Source organism: Equus przewalskii, chromosome 29, assembly GCF_037783145.1.
Source record: "Equus przewalskii isolate Varuska chromosome 29, EquPr2, whole genome shotgun sequence".
NCBI classification, from domain to species: Eukaryota; Metazoa; Chordata; class Mammalia; order Perissodactyla; family Equidae; genus Equus; species Equus przewalskii.
The window spans coordinates 34,331,884-34,349,599 of record NC_091859.1 but is presented as its reverse complement, the minus strand read 5'-3'; the positions used below and the strand labels follow the sequence as shown (position 1 = coordinate 34,349,599).

The 17,716-nt window shown below is 54.5% G+C and overlaps 1 protein-coding gene across 4 annotated transcripts in view; it reads left to right on the top strand.

Moving 5' to 3' along the window:
* MYH9 (myosin heavy chain 9) overlaps positions 1 to 17,716 on the top strand; it is a 91,156-nt gene that overhangs the window by 58,207 nt on the left and 15,233 nt on the right. For all 4 annotated transcript variants that reach the window (XM_070599709.1, XM_070599710.1, XM_070599712.1 and 1 more), the window contains exons 12-24: positions 1,142 to 1,294; positions 2,285 to 2,458; positions 3,807 to 3,980; positions 6,152 to 6,266; positions 8,415 to 8,608; positions 8,972 to 9,093; positions 9,879 to 9,948; positions 11,815 to 11,975; positions 12,911 to 13,019; positions 13,732 to 13,863; positions 14,536 to 14,742; positions 15,226 to 15,363; positions 16,272 to 16,395. In XM_070599709.1, the coding sequence (XP_070455810.1) occupies positions 1,142 to 1,294; positions 2,285 to 2,458; positions 3,807 to 3,980; positions 6,152 to 6,266; positions 8,415 to 8,608; positions 8,972 to 9,093; positions 9,879 to 9,948; positions 11,815 to 11,975; positions 12,911 to 13,019; positions 13,732 to 13,863; positions 14,536 to 14,742; positions 15,226 to 15,363; positions 16,272 to 16,395 (1,873 nt within the window). The remainder of the gene's footprint in view (positions 1 to 1,141; positions 1,295 to 2,284; positions 2,459 to 3,806; positions 3,981 to 6,151; positions 6,267 to 8,414; positions 8,609 to 8,971; positions 9,094 to 9,878; positions 9,949 to 11,814; positions 11,976 to 12,910; positions 13,020 to 13,731; positions 13,864 to 14,535; positions 14,743 to 15,225; positions 15,364 to 16,271; positions 16,396 to 17,716) is intronic.

The window sequence follows — 17,716 nt, the reverse complement described above, 5'->3', positions numbered from 1 at the left end:
GACAAGGACACGGGCAGGTCCTGTTCTGGTATAAACTGAAGCGAGAACTCAAGGTCTCTATAGCATGACTCATTCTGGTGCCACGGTGGCGGTGGCATCCCCCGTCTTTGGAGCCCATGCCAAGCGGCTGTCTCTTCGCCACCTGCTGTCTTGCTGCCTGTGGTGACAGACGAGCAGGAGTCTTTCCCTCAGCTGTGCCCCACGAATGTGCCCGCCTCCCCTGGGAGCAGACATCTCTCCCGGCCAGGACCGCCTCTCCCCTCTGTTGGCAGTTCCTCATTTCTGTTGTGACAATGGGCATTTTTAAGGTGCTACTGCCATCTCTCAAAAATAGTTTGAAGTTTGCATTGGTGAGTCCTTTTTCTAGAGGGTTCCGTCCACAGTACCTCACGCTGGTGGCTGACAGCCCACGGGTCATTCTGTGAGACCCATCCCAGCAAGCCAAGCACTTCATTTTCAGCAGACAGTGTGCATAGTTGTTACCAATTGTTCATTTCCCTCATAATTAAAGAACCTTTATTTTTTTGTTAGGAGAACACTCCCGGAACACTTTAAGATTCAGAAAATACAGAGAAGTCTAGAGGAGGAAAAAATGGCCACAGTGCTGCCCAGAGACAATTGTTGGGCAGCTCTTCATTTCCTGCAAGGCTTTTTCTTTTTTTTTTTAAACTTAGTTGTCACCCTGGCTTTTTATTAATGCAACTTTTCAAATAGTCACAGAATAGACTAGTGTCATGAGCCCCGTGTGCCCGTCACACAGGCAGCTGCAGGAGTTGCTAATACATGGCCAGTCTCGGCTCGTGGTTAATCTTATCTACCCCCAGCCCTGCCGCGTTATCTGAAGTGAATCTCAGACATCTTGTCATTTCTTTGGATACTTCAGTATGTCCCCATTTAGTGTAGAAAGATCTTTGCAAATGTCTAAGTTTCCTATTCCCGTATTGTTGGATATGTAGGTTGTTTCAACTTGTCATCATTTTAAATGACATTGCAATGAACGTATTTGTGCACAACGGTTTTTTCTCACCTTTACGGCTGTTTCTCTGGGGGAGGGCCCTGCAGGTGAAATGACTGGGGCAAAGGGTACAAGATTTGAAGGCTACTTGGATCTGACACTCTGTCTCCTGGGTGTCGCCCCCAGGCTGACTTTGCCATTGAGGCCCTGGCCAAGGCCACCTACGAACGCATGTTCCGCTGGCTGGTGCTGCGCATCAACAAGGCTCTGGACAAGACCAAGAGGCAGGGCGCCTCCTTCATCGGGATCCTGGACATTGCCGGCTTCGAGATCTTCGATGTGAGCTTCTGCCTCATGCCCTCTTCTCCACCTCCTTAGCCTCTTGGCCGCCTTCTTCTTGGGCTAGGAATCTTCTTTCCCGTGGTCCCATGGCAATCCGAGTTGGCTATCTCCTTCCTTGCATGGTGACAGGAGATGTCACTTGGGTGTATTTTAAGCTTAACCAGGCATGCCCATTCCCAGTGAGAGACGCTGGAGAGAATGGGGCCTTTGAGATGGTGTTCTGGAGGCTTCCTGGGCACATGCTTTCTGTTGATTTATTCTTCCAGCAAATGTTTATTGAGCGTTGTGACAAGACATTGTCCTCGCCCATAAAGACTTTGAGGTCGGTAGGAAAAACCGATGATTACAGCAGATTGGGGGTTCCTAACCTGGGGTCCGTGGCAGATTTCAGAGGAACCGTCAACTTCGTGGGGGGTCGGGGGGGGAAATTACCTCTTTATTTTCCACTAGCCTCTCATTGAAATGACGCGTTTTTTTCCAGTTGTGAGTTGAGCACACTACAGAAGCCACATAGCATTAGAAGTGCTTGTGACGTCACCAGTGGAAATCAGCTGTTTTCATTTCACAGCAGTTGGTGCAGAGATGTTGCAATGTCATTTACACTCATCTCTGCTTCAAAACTTGGAAGTTATTAATCCTAGGACTTGAACTTGTTAATAAAGAGGCACAATGTATTACAATGTCATACTATTTTGATAATTCTATTTCAATGTAACTTCTTTCCTTTGTAATCTATTTTATGCATTTTAAAATGTTATTCTGAGAGGGGCTTTACCAAACTGTTAAAGAGGTCCATGGACCCCCAAAAGTGAGGCCTCCTGCTTCTGGGGGTGATGAAGCCTCTAACTGTGCAGGCTCCCCAGGAGGCAGCAGCGAGGTGCCCAGGGAGGTCCCTCTCAAATATCCATCCTGTTCCTTCCTGAGGGGCCGGTGGGCCTCGTGTCGGGAGGGTGGGCATCTCTCTGACGCTGTTTTCCCCCCTCGCAGCTCAACTCCTTCGAGCAGCTCTGCATCAACTACACCAACGAGAAGCTGCAACAGCTCTTCAACCACACCATGTTCATCCTGGAGCAGGAGGAGTACCAGCGCGAGGGCATCGAGTGGAACTTCATCGACTTCGGCCTCGACCTGCAGCCCTGCATCGACCTCATCGAGAAGCCAGTAAGCCGCCCCCGCTCAGCCCTCAGACCTGGATTCTCGCTCGTTGCTCGTCTCCTCCAGGGACCCACCCCTCCCCTGTCACTGCCTGTTGGTTGTGGGGGTGTCCAGTTCCTCTCCCTGATGGTGTCACCTAGAGGAATAAGCCCGGGGGACTTAGATCTGGTGCCTGGGAGCGTCATCAGCCTCCGACCAGGTGGGGATGTGGCTGGTGCCCCAGTCAGTCCCAGAAGACCACCCAGCGTCTACCTGAGGGGCGGCCTCGACAAGCCCTTCTTCCACTTAAAGAAACAGGCCTCCTTTTATGAGTCAGATCCTCTCCCCAGACGCTGTCTCTGTACGTAGAAGTGTGCAGACCCTCATGCTGAGTGTTGATCTTGGCGCATGTCTGTCCTCTCTTAGGGCTAACATGGCACTGGGGCATCTGTCCCGCAGCCTCGGCTGTCGGTGGATGGCGAGCCCTCCCCCTTTTCCATGAGTTCACACTGAAAGCTCTTGCCGGGTGATGGGCGCGGTTTGGGTCGCCGTTTGTGCTTCAGGTTTGGGGGGTGTGCTCTTTCATGGAGCCTGAGCCGTTTCTGTTTCCGGGTTATCTCTTCATTAGAGTTAGATGCACTGAGCACAGGTCTTCCCAGAATCCTGACCTCCTTGAGAAAATGTCCATCAGAGTCACATTGAAATGCTAATTAATCAGAAGGCCTAGGAAGAACTCGGTGCATTTTGAAAGTATTGCTCAAGGGGCCTAGAGCTGAAACGATCCTTAATCCTGAGGTGAAACAGTTTACTTTTGTGATGAGGTTTTGTTAAACAGTTGAGTTTTCCAATGAACAAGAACCCATCTGGCTGCAAGTCTTGTCAGCCAGTCTCCACCATGTCTCAGTCTGCTTTCTTGTAAACTCAGTGTACAGAAGACCCTTGGGACTCTGGGGCGCTTTCTCTTCCTCCAGGGGCTTGTCCTAAGTGTCACATGGCACTACAGAGTTGTGCAGACACAGAGTGTGAGGGGCATCTGTTGAGGGCAGCCTCGTGGCACATGGGTCAGAGGGCCTGCGTGGTCCATGGAGCCCATCAGATGAATTCCAGTGCACTGAAGTTGGAGAACCCCTTTGCTGGATCCTCGGGTTAAGGTGTGGGCTGTAGCCTAGACCCCAGAAGTTTCTTTTTAATCTAGAACTCATAAATGGAGCGCTTTTGGTAATGCTGCTGTTTTTCCCTTCTAAGGGGGGAAATGCTGCCCATGTTCTCATGAGATTCTGGGGCTCTGAAAACCAGGCTTTGGCTTCTTGTGAGGGCGGGGCTGATGGTGGGTTCCTGTGTCACGCTCACCCGTGTGATGCTGTGCCTCCTCCAGGCAGGCCCCCCTGGCATCCTGGCTCTGCTGGACGAGGAGTGCTGGTTCCCCAAAGCCACCGACAAGAGCTTCGTGGAGAAGGTGATGCAGGAGCAGGGCACCCACCCCAAGTTCCAGAAGCCCAAGCAGCTGAAGGACAAAGCTGATTTCTGCATCATCCACTATGCTGGCAAGGTGAGGAGAGCACACACGCAGGGAGATGCCGGCTGGCCGGACCTTCTCGAGAGAGGGGGAGACAATTCTAAGACCATGACGGGGGTCAGGAGCACAGCATTCTCATCCTGTCACTCATCCAGTTAGGAGCCTGGTGGCAGTAATCAGCATTCACACAACTCTCCCACCTTGCAAAAGACAGTCGCGTGTGACATTTCCTTAGCAGCCTGCAGCATTCCTGTGAGGTGCTCAGGCTGCTGTGATGTTGTGTATTATTATTAGGTGCATTTTCCAGGCGTGGAAGTGGGATTGGTGCTAAAGGTCTGGGCTCTAGAATTTGAATTAGAACTTTGCCACTGTGTGACTTTTGGTCAGTTACTTAACCTCTCTGAGGCTTGATTGCCTCATCTGGAAAATGGAGGTGGCCACCACCACACAGGGTTATGTGTTTTAAATGAGCTTGCGAAACCCAGCACTTGCACAGCTCAGAAATGTCTTTGCACGTCTCCAAACGTCTCCTATTTGAGGGGCACAATTGCCCTGGTTGAAAGCCACCACTGTAGGTGACAGCTTCGTCATGCCAAGGCTACCGGCCAGTCAAGGCAGAACTACCCTCATACTTCACTGGCACATGTGCATCTTTCAGTTTGCTTGTTCCTCGGGCTTAAACCTAAGCGAACAGGGATGTCTCTAGTCCGTTGAGGTCTGTGCTTAGACCAAAGCTGGCTTTTCTCAGCCAGTTGTGTCCCCTGCATGAAGTGTTCACAGCTGATCACAGCTCAATCGTGTGATTAGACGGGCTGGGCCAGGCTCCTCGCCAGTGACAGTCGGCAAGCAGAGCCATGATCTTTCACAGCGCTGCTCCTGAGCCACACGCGGTCCTCGCCCGCTGCTCCTTCATGTGGCCGCCACTGCTTGGCTTCTCCTGCTAGCTCATCTGGCTCCTGAGGCTGCTGCACAACTCTTGACTTTACCCATTTGAGAAAACAGAAAAATAAGCAGTTTCTATAGTTACCTAAGGTCGCACCACCTGAGCCAGCATCTCCACCTCTGCTTCATTAGAAACGCACGTGCCCAGAGACGCTCACAGGAGGGCTGCTATTGCAGTACTGTGTAAAATGCCAAAAACTGGGCCCGTCAGGGTCCTGAAGGGTGAGACTGGCGGTGTGCCTCTGCGCCTGGGCTGGGCTGCTGCAGCTGACAGGAGGAGCCTGCTGCCTGTGCCCAGGTGACCAGACGGCCAAGACACTGTCTCTGGGGCTTTGTCGTTGCCCAGGAGGTAACTCTGCTCCTAGGGAAACAGGAGCCAATGTCACACGTGTCATCATCAACAGCCGTGCACGTGAGGACCACTGGCCTGAGGTCAGAGGTCACCTCTGGGCAGTGACGTGGGTTAGGAAGCGGCAGGCAGGGTGGCCTGCTGCTCTGTTTGTATTGTTCTGGGTCCTTTGTACTGGAGATGTAATACGTGACTTGTGTTAGTTGAAACGTATTTCAAAAAAGATAAGAATAATACAGCCTCAGAGAAAAGTTGGGCATCCTGAAAAGACAAAGAAAAAGCAAAAATTACTTATTTGTTCTATTACTAAAAAGAAATATCACATTTTGGTGTATGTCCTTCCATGGTTTTTTCTTTGTGTTCATATTACCTAAAAAAATCCTAGAAATAAAATACTCTATTGTGTAGCCACAACATAATTTTCGTGGCCCATCCCCTGTTGCTGGTTGTTTTCATGGTTTTTTTGAATTTTTTGTTCTTCTGCATGACACTGCAGAGAACATCTTGTTGATGCCCCGTTGCCCTTGTCACTCATCATTTGATTCTTAGGGATGGAAAAACCGAGTCAAGGGGTGTTCATGATTTTTTTTTAAAGATTTTATTATTCCTTTTTCTCCCCAAAGGCCCCAGTACATAGTTGTATATTTTAGTTGTGGGTCCTTCTAGTTGTGGCACGTGGGACGCCTCCTCAGCATGGCCTCATGAGCAGTGCCATGTCCGCACCCAGGATTTGAACCAGCAAAACACTGGCCTGCCGAAGCGCAGCGCGTGAACTTAACCACTTGGCCACAGGGCCGGCCCCTGTTCATGATTTTTGAATTCTCCACATGTGTGGTAAGGTTGTCCTCAGAGAGGTTGTGACAGCTTGCATCCCCAGAGCAGCCTGTGATTCGGGACTCTCTGCCTCCTCCAGGTGGATTACAAAGCTGATGAGTGGCTGATGAAGAACATGGACCCCCTGAACGACAACATCGCCACGCTTCTGCACCAGTCCTCCGACAAGTTCGTCTCGGAGCTGTGGAAGGATGGTACGCTCTTTGCCCTCTGCCCCTTGCCTCCAGTGGCTGCGGCCGGGCTCTTCCCACCTTTGCAGTGGCTCAGCTGCAGAATAGAGGCATGTCCCCACCTGACACAGGCCAGGTGGTTTCCATCTGCGGTAGCTCCCTTGAGAGTGGTCTCCTCGAGCCACAAGGCTGAGGCCGCCCTTGAGCGTCGTTGAGGATGCTCTTGGGCAGAGCGCCGCTCTGGGCTTTGTGGGTCGCAGACGGCCCTGGCGCTTCCCACACGTGGGAATTACACGGCTGCTGGCCCAAAGCCTCGCCACCCAGGTGTCCCGTCCCCGCGCCCTCCTGCACTTCTGTCCTCTCCGTGGGAGGCCGGCAGCTCCAGTTGTTCCCTCTCCCTGTTTCTGTCGTTTCTCTTTTCCCTCTGCCTGGGTTTTGCTTTAACCTCTCTGTTGCAGAGATGCAGAGCACTCAGAGAGCCTATTTCTATCAACGCTTTCCTATTCTCCACCTAGAACCAGGTGACTGGCCGCTGGAGTGCCGTCCTCGTGTGTGGTGCATCCAGGGCTGTGCGGCAAACGCTTCTGCTCGGTTTTCCTTGCCCGTTGGCTCTTCCTGCCTGCCTGTGCCCCTTTCCCTGTCTGGCCCTGGGCTTGTGGGCGGGCTCCTCCCCCCATACCCATCACAGGCCTCCGGTAGAAAAACGGGCAAATGGGAGTCTGTGTTTGGATATTTGGGGATTTCAAGTTGTAGATGTTAAAAGCAAGGATTGTTTAAAACTCCAGTACGTCTTCAGAGCTCCACCTCATAAAGGTGGCGTCTTACTGCTCGAGTGGCTGCCGCTGTCTCAGCATGTGGTTTAGGTGTGTGCACGTGGCCGTGTGTATGTGCACCTGAAAGCTAAAATGGCATTTGTGCGTTCCTTCACCAGTTGCTCAACAAACGCCTGCTCCCTCTGGGCTGCACCTCCAGGGGGCAGGACACGCTCACATGAAACGACTAGTTACTACAGGACATGTTTGACCTTCTTCTGGGCATACTGAGTGGCCTGCCCAAGCCACCCACTCCCAGGAAACCTTTGGTGGCCAGTAAGATGGGCCCTGTGGTGGCTGCCTGAGGTCAAAGATGCCTGTCACTTATTATTGACTGGTTCATCAGGTCCATCCTCACTGCCGGCTTCTGTCTTGAGCAACTGTCCTTTTTGCTGTCTTCAAATAAATAGTAGAAATCTAGCCACAAAGGAATAGGAAACAGACTTTGTCACAGAATTCTTAACTTCTGCATCCAGCCATGGAAGCCTTCAAATTTAATAATATTGGCTGTCACTTAAAACTGACCTCAATCACTGTCCTCTTGGTTGGGTGGGTTGGCTCTTGTGTTCTCGCATTGGAGAAAGTAGTTCATCTCATTGCCTTGCACACGAGCCCGTGACAGGGCTGCTTCCTCGGAGGGCTGCTTTAGATGGTAAAGACCCGTGAGTAGGAGACAAGGCGAGACGCGGGAGCGTGGAGGGGTCCCCAGACTTTGGAATAATCATTGTCGCTGTGAATCTTCGGAACTCTCTACTTCTCACACCACCAGGCGATGCCTGGGTCCCTGATTTAGAGAGTTCTGTGCGGGAGGGTTCCAGATAGGGAGTCACCCAGAGTCTTGTGGGCGATGCAGAGTAGCTTTAGAGCCCCCACCCTCTGACTCCTAACCCTGGGCTCTGAGGTCAAGGTCAGTGTGAATTCAGGACACTGTTTTTTTTCCATCTGGGACCACAGGACTACAGGATCCTGTGAGTCGTTTTGTTCCTCCTCAGAGCCAGGCTAGTGGATAGTGAGGCTCACTATTCCAGAATACGTTATCAGCTTTATGGTGTCTCTTTGGCAGTAGGAGGTTCCAGAGAGGGCTGAAGAAAGGTGACGTGGACAGAGTTACTGAAGGACCGCTCCCCAAGAGAGACAAGGCTTCGTGGCTCTGCAGTTTCCCCCTTTCTGCTTCCTACTCACAAGGGCCAGTGTGCTCAGCATTTGGAGAGAATCTTAGCCCTGTGTGTGGACTCCAAGCAGAAGGGGTCCCGCTATTCTGTAGTCTCACCTCTTTCTGTCCACATGTCTGTCTCCTTCCTGCCTCTCCACCCCCGCTGGGACTGCTGGGTATTGATGTGCTCCTGTGTGGTCTCTGCAGTGGACCGCATCATCGGCCTGGACCAGGTGGCCGGCATGTCAGAGACGGCGCTGCCCGGGGCCTTCAAGACACGGAAGGGCATGTTCCGCACCGTGGGGCAGCTCTACAAGGAGCAGCTGGCCAAGCTGATGGCCACGCTGAGGAACACCAACCCCAACTTCGTCCGCTGTATCATCCCCAACCATGAGAAGAAGGTGAGGCTTCTTGGTGGCGTGGCGTGGCGTGGCATGGCCCGGGCACACATGCAGGACATTGAGCCCTTGTCTGCCTCCCCGAGCAGAAACGGTTCCTCCCCGCACGGCACACACACAGCCTGCGGTGAAGCCCCTGTGCGGGCTCACAGTGCTGTTAGGAGAAAGGCTAGTTTGCAGCCGGCTCTCCCACTTGGTGACGTCATCTCTGCCAGACCTGGATCCTGTAACTTAGCTGTCAGAACCCGTGGGCTGCAGTGACTCCTGGGTCTTTTGCCTTGTTGAGTCTGGAGGGGCCCGTCCGACCTTTCTCCGTCAGTACCTCGACACAGAACCAAGGCCACATACGTGTGCTTCCTTCCCTAGGCTGGCAAACTGGACCCCCATCTGGTGCTTGACCAGCTGCGCTGCAACGGGGTCCTTGAGGGCATCCGGATCTGCCGCCAAGGCTTCCCCAACCGAGTGGTCTTCCAGGAGTTCCGGCAGAGGTGAGTCAGGGCCTGCAGCCGCCTCTCCCGGCCCGGGGGCCTGCTGCTCCGCAGAGGGGCCTTCACTGAGGTGGAGCCGAGGTCTGGCCAGCTCCTTACACGGTCCTTCTCCGTGCTACCCTCTACGTGAGAAGGGATATCCCTATTTTGTTACTGAAACGAAAGTTGTCTTGTTGACTTTCACTCCTAGTGATTGTGGGGGCCTGGGGCTGTTTGCTGCAGGCTGAGGAGCTATGAAAAGAAATTAAAAACGGATCAGCCAGAGACTTGGGTGTTAAAGGAGCTTTATGGAGATGGAAGTCACAGAACACTGCAGCTTCTTGCTGTGTGTGCACGGAGGGTCATTAGTGACACTGTCCTCTTTGCCTAATGACCGTGCTTAATGCCAGTTGCTCTCATGAAGCTGCCTCCACTTAGACCATCCTGTTTATTAGCAGTTCCCTGCAGCAGCTCGAGAAGAGATGAGCATGGCCTTCCGGGGTTACAGATGCAGATACTGGGCAATTAGCAATTAGTAAGCCCAACTAAAGCTCCCGCTTGAGTGATGAAACAGTCCAATGTGAGTTTCCATTCGCTTTATGGAAAACTCTGAGCCTTTCTGTGTCGTTCAGCCTAGGGAAAGAGCAGGGCGGGATTTGCTGAGTGCATTCCTTCCTTAGGACGCTTTGTGGGAAGAATTTTACGTCTGCTACATTGTCAGGATGATCCTCATCTCTCAGTATGTTCTAAGCCCCGAAGAATTGAGACAAGGGGTAAATTGACCTGGCTTCTCTTTTCTTCCTCAGATACGAGATCCTGACACCAAATTCCATTCCCAAGGGCTTCATGGACGGCAAGCAGGCCTGTGTGCTCATGGTGAGTGGAGCTGCCGTCTCCGCCTCCCTCTGGTTGGCTGGACCTTTGGCTGGTGTGCACCCACCTGGCCGGTGCCTGTGTGGCTGGATGGTGCCCTTTAGATCAGTTCATGCCTGAGCCCTGTTGTCCCTCCGGTGTGCCAGTTCTGCTTCTGCCGGGCACCCTGAGTGGCAGCCTTCCCAGCCCTCGGATGTTCAGGGATGGCGTGTGGGACCAGGTGGTGGGGAGACTAGAGCTGCCACGTGGCAGGGCTCTGAGGTGAGACAGTCTCTCTCCTTTGGGGCACATTTTTTGCTCACGTCTCCTTTGATCTTCTTGCCCAGTGTGGTTGGCAGGGCAGTGCTCCACGAGGGCAGCAGTCCCAGCACACTGTGGCTGGCCCAAAGCCCCAGAGTCCATGCTTCTGGAACTTTCCCCTCTTCCCCCAGCTCTCGAGCAGTGCTTGGCGTGCAGGGGGTGCTCCGAACTCTGCTTGAATGAATGAAGGCCCTGGGGTGCCTCAGTGGCCGAGCTAGGGCTGTATCCCACCCTGGTCACTTTTCTGCTCTGCAGGCATCGTCTTGTTTCTGATGGGTCCAAGAGAAGCAGCCACTGCCCCTGGTTTTCTTTACTTTGCATTCTTTCCAAAGAGTCAGGAGAGAGGCTGGGCTGGTGGGAGGAAAGAGAAGAGGGAAGAAAAAACTTCAGCACTGAGTATGTGCAGAGCACTGCGTTAAGTGATAGGAGATTGAGGCTGGAAAAGAGGAGGGAGAAGATGCAGTTCCCCGCTTGCCGATGCTTATCAGCTGGTGGGAGAGGAAGCGATGGGAGAGGAGGCGTGGAGGACGGAGGTGTGCCTCCAGCTGCTGTCTAGGCCACACTTTCTCCAGGCTGGTTGCTGGCCAGGTGAGGGGTGTCCCTCCTTCAGACACAGGCAGATCCCCCACCCAGCTCTGCTCTGCAGGGAGGGGAGATGCTCATGTTGGCTCCACCTCCCTCCCCTCTCCTCCTGGGGCCTCTTCCAGGTCTGCCAAGGCCATTTGTGGGCGCCGGGGGTCCCCCAGATCCCACCTACCTATTCAAGCCTCTGCCTTTTGGGAGCTTGTTCTAAATCCCTTCTCTCCCAGGCTGGCAGACAGACAGACAGACAGACAGACAGCCAGACAGCCAGCCATGCATGCCCTTGTCCTTGGGCTTCACAAGGGAAGACTGATGCTGCTCAGTAATAATGATGACGGCTTAGATATACTCAGCGCTCATCACCTGCTTGACCCTGCGCTGAGCACTTTCCGTGCGTCCCCTTGTTCAATTCCCACGGCTCCACTATGGAAGAGGCACTATTATTTGCTTTGTTTAACTTTTTTTAATTAAAGAAAACATGATTCCCATTTTACAGCTGAGGCAATGTGGGCTCCTAGAGGTTAAGGGCTGGGGTCCCCTAGTTAGTGTTCGATTCTGGGCCTGTCCTGATCTGGAGTGTGTGCTGATGTTAGCGAAGATGATGATGACGACGCTCAGCAACCTCTGGTCAGAAGGTGGCCCAACTGGGCGTTGAGAACGTGATTCCAGTATTCAGAGGTGGGAGGTGGAAGGAAGAGAGGACACTTAAAGTCCCTTGAATGCCAAGGTTCTGTGTTTCTCTGCAAGTCTGACTTGTCACCCTGCCCCGTGCTGGCACCCACTTGTCCCTCTTCCCAGCATCCCCCTGAGCCCCACTCTCTCTGGCACCGGGTAAAAGGCAGCCCGCCGAGAAGCAGCAGCTGGCTGACAGCCTCTCCAGGACTGAACCGCGTCTCCAGGCCCTTCACCCGGCTGAGGCAGGTTCCGGGCATGGCTGCGAGAGCCGCGTGGTGGCACGCAGTAAATGGCCTGCTTTCCGCTGTCTAGATCAAAGCCTTGGAGCTGGACAGCAACCTGTACCGCATCGGCCAGAGCAAGGTCTTCTTCCGGGCTGGGGTGCTGGCCCATCTGGAGGAGGAGCGGGACCTGAAGATCACTGACGTCATCATCGGCTTCCAGGCCTGCTGCAGGGGCTACCTGGCCAGAAAGTGAGTCCCCGGAGACACCGTCCCCGCCCAGCCTGCCCCACGCTCAGGCCCTCTGAGCTCTCCCATTGCATAAGAACACTTAGGAAGCTGTGGGCTGGGGCACTAATGCTGGTCAGGTGTCTGCCCGAGGGAGGCCCATGTCGCTCTGCCTGCTCCTCTGTTTCCTGGATGTCTGCCTGAGGTTTACAGTGACCGGGTAGGAAGGGGGTGACTGTGCTTAAATTTGCCTGCCCTCAAAGCTCCTGCTCACCAGTGTTCCTCACTGTGTCCCTTGTGTGGGGGTGACAACCAGAGCCTGGCTATCTCCACAGTTCCCCATGCTCCCAGAGGAGGAGGCTTTGAGTCCAGAGCAGCCCCTTCGAGAGTCAGGGGCGCACCTGCTGCAGGACAGTGCATGTGGCAGCTGCACGTTAGTCCCCTGAGCACTTGTATCTGTGCTCGGGGATGTGTGTTCCAGCACAAGCAAGCTATGAACGCTGCGGGGTGGAGCTTGGGTCCATGGTTGTGGGACAAACGGAGCCTGCCTTTATTCAGAAGCCCTCCTGCCGACACCTTATAGCCCACCTTTTGCAGGACGTCAGTTGCTGACATTCTCTCACCAGACAAAGCCCTCAGTGGGTGGCATGAGGGTGGGAAGCTGAAGTCAACAGGTGGACTTATGACCAGCGATCAGGCTTCGTTGGTTCTATTTAGTTCACAACTAAACCACGAACTCGCTCGCCCCTTAGTGAAGGAGGGGCTGGTCTGGTGACCTGGGCCCTCGTCACCCTCTGCAAGGTCACCCACAGGACTCACCCCGAGGCCAGCCTCCTTCCCTACGCTTCTGTCCAGTGGGGCCCCCGGCAGGGTGGGTTCCCCTGGAAGCGCGCCCGGGGCACGCTCGGGGCCGTGCGCTCGGGGGTCTGCCCTGGCCTTAACTTCCCCTCGCCCCGCAGGGCCTTCGCCAAGCGGCAGCAGCAGCTGACGGCCATGAAGGTCCTGCAGCGGAACTGCGCCGCCTACCTCAAGCTGCGCAACTGGCAGTGGTGGAGGCTCTTCACCAAGGTGGGTCCCGCGGGCGGGCGGCCGGGAAGACGCGGGCGGGCGGGCGGGGTCTGCGCGCCGCTGGACGGGCCCGCCCAGCCTCTAAAAACCCCGCAGTTATCGGAGTGCTTCAACCTGCTTTCGTTTGTAATAAATAATTTGTGGCAGTTGCAAAAAGTTAAGACTCACAAAAAACCATAAAAAAGAAAATTCGCCCGCGATTCCTTCAACCGCGAGCCAGCATCGAGTAGATGTTTCAATACTTATCCCTACTCTCTTTTTTTCACTCCCTTTGAATCTCCACTGTGTAAGCCATATACATTCTTACAAAGCGGAGCTCCGACTTGTATAAACAGTCTTACATTTTGCATTTTCCATTTAAAATGCCTTCATAAGCATCATTTTTTTAAAAAGTCAGCATGCTGTTCCCTGGAGATATTTCATAATTTATCTGGCTACTTTTCCAGCGATGGATCTTTAGCTCATTCTTAATTTTTCACTATTAAAGAAATGCTCTTGTGAACATCTTCATGTACATAGTAGGGATGTTTTCCCTGAGATGGAATTGTGGCACGCACCACATTGATTTCTGGAAAGCTTGTACCGTTAGCACCTCCTCCGCACAGTGTGCCTATTTGCCCCTGGCTCTCGTGAGCTGCGTTTCCGCAGGTGGAGGGAAGCCTCGTGGCTGTGGGCCGGGACAGGCGTCTTCAGCCTCCGCCTCCTCTCCTAGGTCAAGCCGCTGCTGCAGGTGAGCCGACAGGAGGAGGAGATGATCGCCAAGGAGGAGGAGCTGGTGAAGGTCCGAGAGAAGCAGCTGGCCGCTGAGAACAGGCTCACGGAGATGGAGACGCTGCAGTCCCAGGTGGGCGTCTGAGCCGGCCCGCTCCCCCGGCTAGCGCAGCTGCTCTCAGTGCTGCCGCCTGCTGGCCATCAGCAGGCAAGGCGTGTGTGGAGTTTGAGGAGATGTTTTTACCTTTAACTGCAGGAACAGTGTTAGTCTCTGTAGGCCCCATTTGGTGTTATCACATAGGGATGTGATGTAGGGAGGCTGCCTGATGGGATGGGAAGCTCATGAGGGTTGGGTTCAGGCCCAGCTCCAGTATTTAACCTCTCTGAGCCTGTTTCCTCAGGATCAGTGTATGCAGCTCCTGGAGCAGCAGTGAAGGACAGAGGGACATGATGTTCAGAAAGTGCCTGAGGGGGCCAGCCCAGTGGCCTTGTGATTAAGTTTGGTGTGCTCCTTTTTGGCACGCTGGGTTCAGTTCCCCGGTGTGGACCTATACCACTCGTAGGTGGCCATGCTGTGGTGGTGACCCACATTCAAAACAGAGGAAGAGTGGTACAGGTATTAGCACAGGGTGAATCTTCCTCAGCAAAACAAAAAAAAGTGCCTGGGAGCTTGAGCATTCTCAAGATGGAAACTGGTCGTATCAGCCTGGGCCTCTCCCTCTGGAAGCCTGAACTGGAGAGCATCTGTCCTGGAGTGGCTCGAGGAGGTTGCGCAGAGCTTGCATTTTCTGCGTTTTCCTTGCAGCTCATGGCGGAGAAGCTGCAGCTGCAGGAGCAGCTCCAGGCAGAAACAGAACTGTGTGCCGAGGCCGAGGAGCTCCGGGCTCGCCTGACGGCCAAGAAGCAGGAGCTGGAGGAGATTTGCCACGACCTGGAAGCCAGGGTGGAAGAGGAGGAGGAGCGCTGCCAGCATCTGCAGGCGGAAAAGAAGAAAATGCAACAGAACATCCAGGTGCCCCCCTTCCCCGTGGTGGGGGAGGGCGGGGCTGGACTCCAGACCTGGCGTCGGGGGGCTGGGCGCGGGGAGGGGCACTGACAAAACCTGGAGGGAACGCAGAGCTCAGAAGCCACTGCACGCCAGCTCCTCGCCCTCTTGTCCCCCGGGGGCAGCCTTGGAGAGGCTTTCTCCTTGTGTGACTCCATCTCTGAGCGCTGCCCAGTTGAGCATCGAAGCCAATTTCGTTTCCCTCCCTCTGTCCTCGCTCGGGCTGGTCTGAGGAGCGTGGGCCGTCAGCTCTGCTTTCTGCCCGCGTCAGCAGCGGGAAGCTTGCTAAGGAAGCCCCTCAGAACAGGCGACCACATAGCTAGAGCGAGATTCTTGTCGCCATATACCAGTTTTCAATATGTGGTCCCAGGTGGGGGTCGGGCCGCGTCTCAGCCCTGCCCCGGGCTCGGGGGGCCGGCAGCCCTCATGCTCTCCCTGGCTCCGTGGTAGGAACTGGAGGAGCAGCTGGAGGAGGAGGAGAGTGCCCGCCAGAAGCTGCAGCTGGAGAAGGTGACCACCGAGGCCAAGCTGAAGAAGCTGGAGGAGGACCAGATCATCTTGGAAGACCAGAACTGCAAACTGGCCAAGGTGAGGCGCGGGGGCTGCCGAGGGAGGGCAGAGCTGGGCCGTGGCCACGGGGGGCGCGTGACTCAGTGCAGGGCTGCGGCTGCCCGCCTCTCCGACGGCAGCGCTGTGGCTTCTGCTCAGTAGCGGGTCTTCCTCATGGGTCTCTCCTGGCCTCTGGGGCCAGGGTTGTGTTTGAAGGGATGTTTCTCACGACTGAGTGGGGCCCAAGGGAAGGGTTTGATGTTTCTCCTCAGTAGAGCTCTTCACAAGCTTTGAGACCCAAGCGTCTGTAGCGTGCAGCCCCGTGTGGCGTTGCACATCAGTCACTGGGGGGTGTGGGCACGTCAGCATCTGCCAGCGAGCAGATAAAACCTGGGACTCGTGCTAGAGGAGAAGGAAGGACAGGGTCAGAACACTGTCCTCGGTCCCCAGAGGGTGGGGTGGGGCCTGAAACAGCAGGATGCTTGCCTGGGACTCTAATGAAGGGAGCAAGATGCTCATGCTGAGTGATGGACCTGTTTATTATGGTGGCTGTAGGGGGAGCATACTGATTGGGACACCAGTGGTAGCCACACAACACAGAAAATGAGGAGAGCAGGGGGTTCAGAGCCCACTTGGTGAACAAGGGCACTGCATGGAGAAGGTGGCACCCTCATGCCTATGTTCCCTCACTGACACTACCTGCCGCCTGGAAGCCCAAATGGGGGACACAGGTCCAGGGAGGAAGATCAGGAAGCTGATCCAGCGGTTTCAGGGGAGCTAGTGACCTGTCAGAGGTGCCCCTTTGATCTCGAGAATCCTAATGAATGAAGCATTTAAGGGCCTGTCCCTCCATTCAGTCCTTAGTCTCTGGGCAAGTCAGGCTTTGAAGGGAGCTAAAGCGTTCTGTGCTCAACTAACACTGAGTCTGACCCACCCTCCACCCCCAGGAGAAGAAGTTGCTGGAAGACAGAATAGCTGAGTTCACCACCAACCTCACAGAAGAGGAGGAGAAATCGAAGAGCCTGGCCAAGCTCAAGAACAAGCACGAGGCCATGATCACTGACCTGGAGGGTGAGAGGGGGTGGACGGGCACCGTCTGACACGGGAACCCCAGGGGACCACAGCTCCGGGGCCAGCCTGGGCCTCACTGCCAGCAGCAGGCGTGCCTGGTGGGTCTCACGCTCGCTCTGACAGGCGAGGCTCAGAGCGTCCAGCACCCAGCCACTGCCCTTAAGGCCTAGGGGACAGAGTCCGGTCCCTAAGGGACTCTGGGCCGCCAAGCAGTGGCACTTACATTTGGGGGAGGGACGTTGCTCCAAGTGAAGCATATTCAGAGGACAGCTTGGCATTTCTCTCTTGGCGCCACGTGTTTCACAAGCTCTGGGACTTCCTAAGAGGCTGTGGGTGTGACCCTCAGTCTGCCACTTACTGGCTGTGTCATGTTGCACCTGTTACTTAATCTCTGTGAGTTCCAGTTTCTCTCACCTCTAAGACATGGTGAAAGGGTGTTTGTAAGGACTAAACTAAATAACGTGTGGGGACACACCACGGGTACTATAAAATGCTAGACAGATACTGTGAGAGGCCGTTGCTTAACTTGGGGCAGGGTGACAGTCCCCCTGTGCCCCGGGGATCTGTGGCAGTGAGGAGGATGGGGTAGGAGCACAGGTCTGTGGCTGCCTGACGACCCCTCCCCACTGGGCCTTGAGAGGAGTGGACTCTGGGGGAGGAGGAGAAGGGCCAGAACTCAGTGGGTGCTCAGAGCTTGTGCCAGAAACCACTGCTCCTCCTGCAGAGACGTGGGGCAGCCCAGTGTGTCCAGGGCAGTTGTCTATGCCCACCGAACGCAGGGCCACAACCATCCAGGCTGATGAAAATCCACTGGGTGGATTTTCCCAGCTTGGTTTCACAGCGCCCCCTACCCCCTCACATGTGGACAGGATGAGGTGAGTCAGGTCGTCAAGGGTAGGGACATCCTGACACAGAGATCTCTTCCCACAGGCTCCCTCCCTCCCTTGGGAATAGTCTGAAAGACTCAATCGTTCAGGAGTTCTAGGAGTGACACCCCCTGAAGGGGCAAACGTAAATGTTGATGCTGACAAGTGTCAAAAAAGATGGAGAACAGTCAGAATACACACACACTCGGTAGAAAGCTTTGGAGAGCAATCTGGCGTTGCCTCCTGAGGTTGAAGCTCTGTGTATCTGTGACCCAGTGCTCTCATCCCCGTGCACTGGGAGTCATGGGCAAGACGCTCACCGCAGCGTTGTTCACGAGTGCACACAGCGAACACAACCCAAGTGCCTGCAGCTGTAGAACAGATAGATAAGTTGTGGTGTATTCACATCATGGAATAAGAAACGGAAGTCCTAGTGGATCAGTTCCAATGATGTT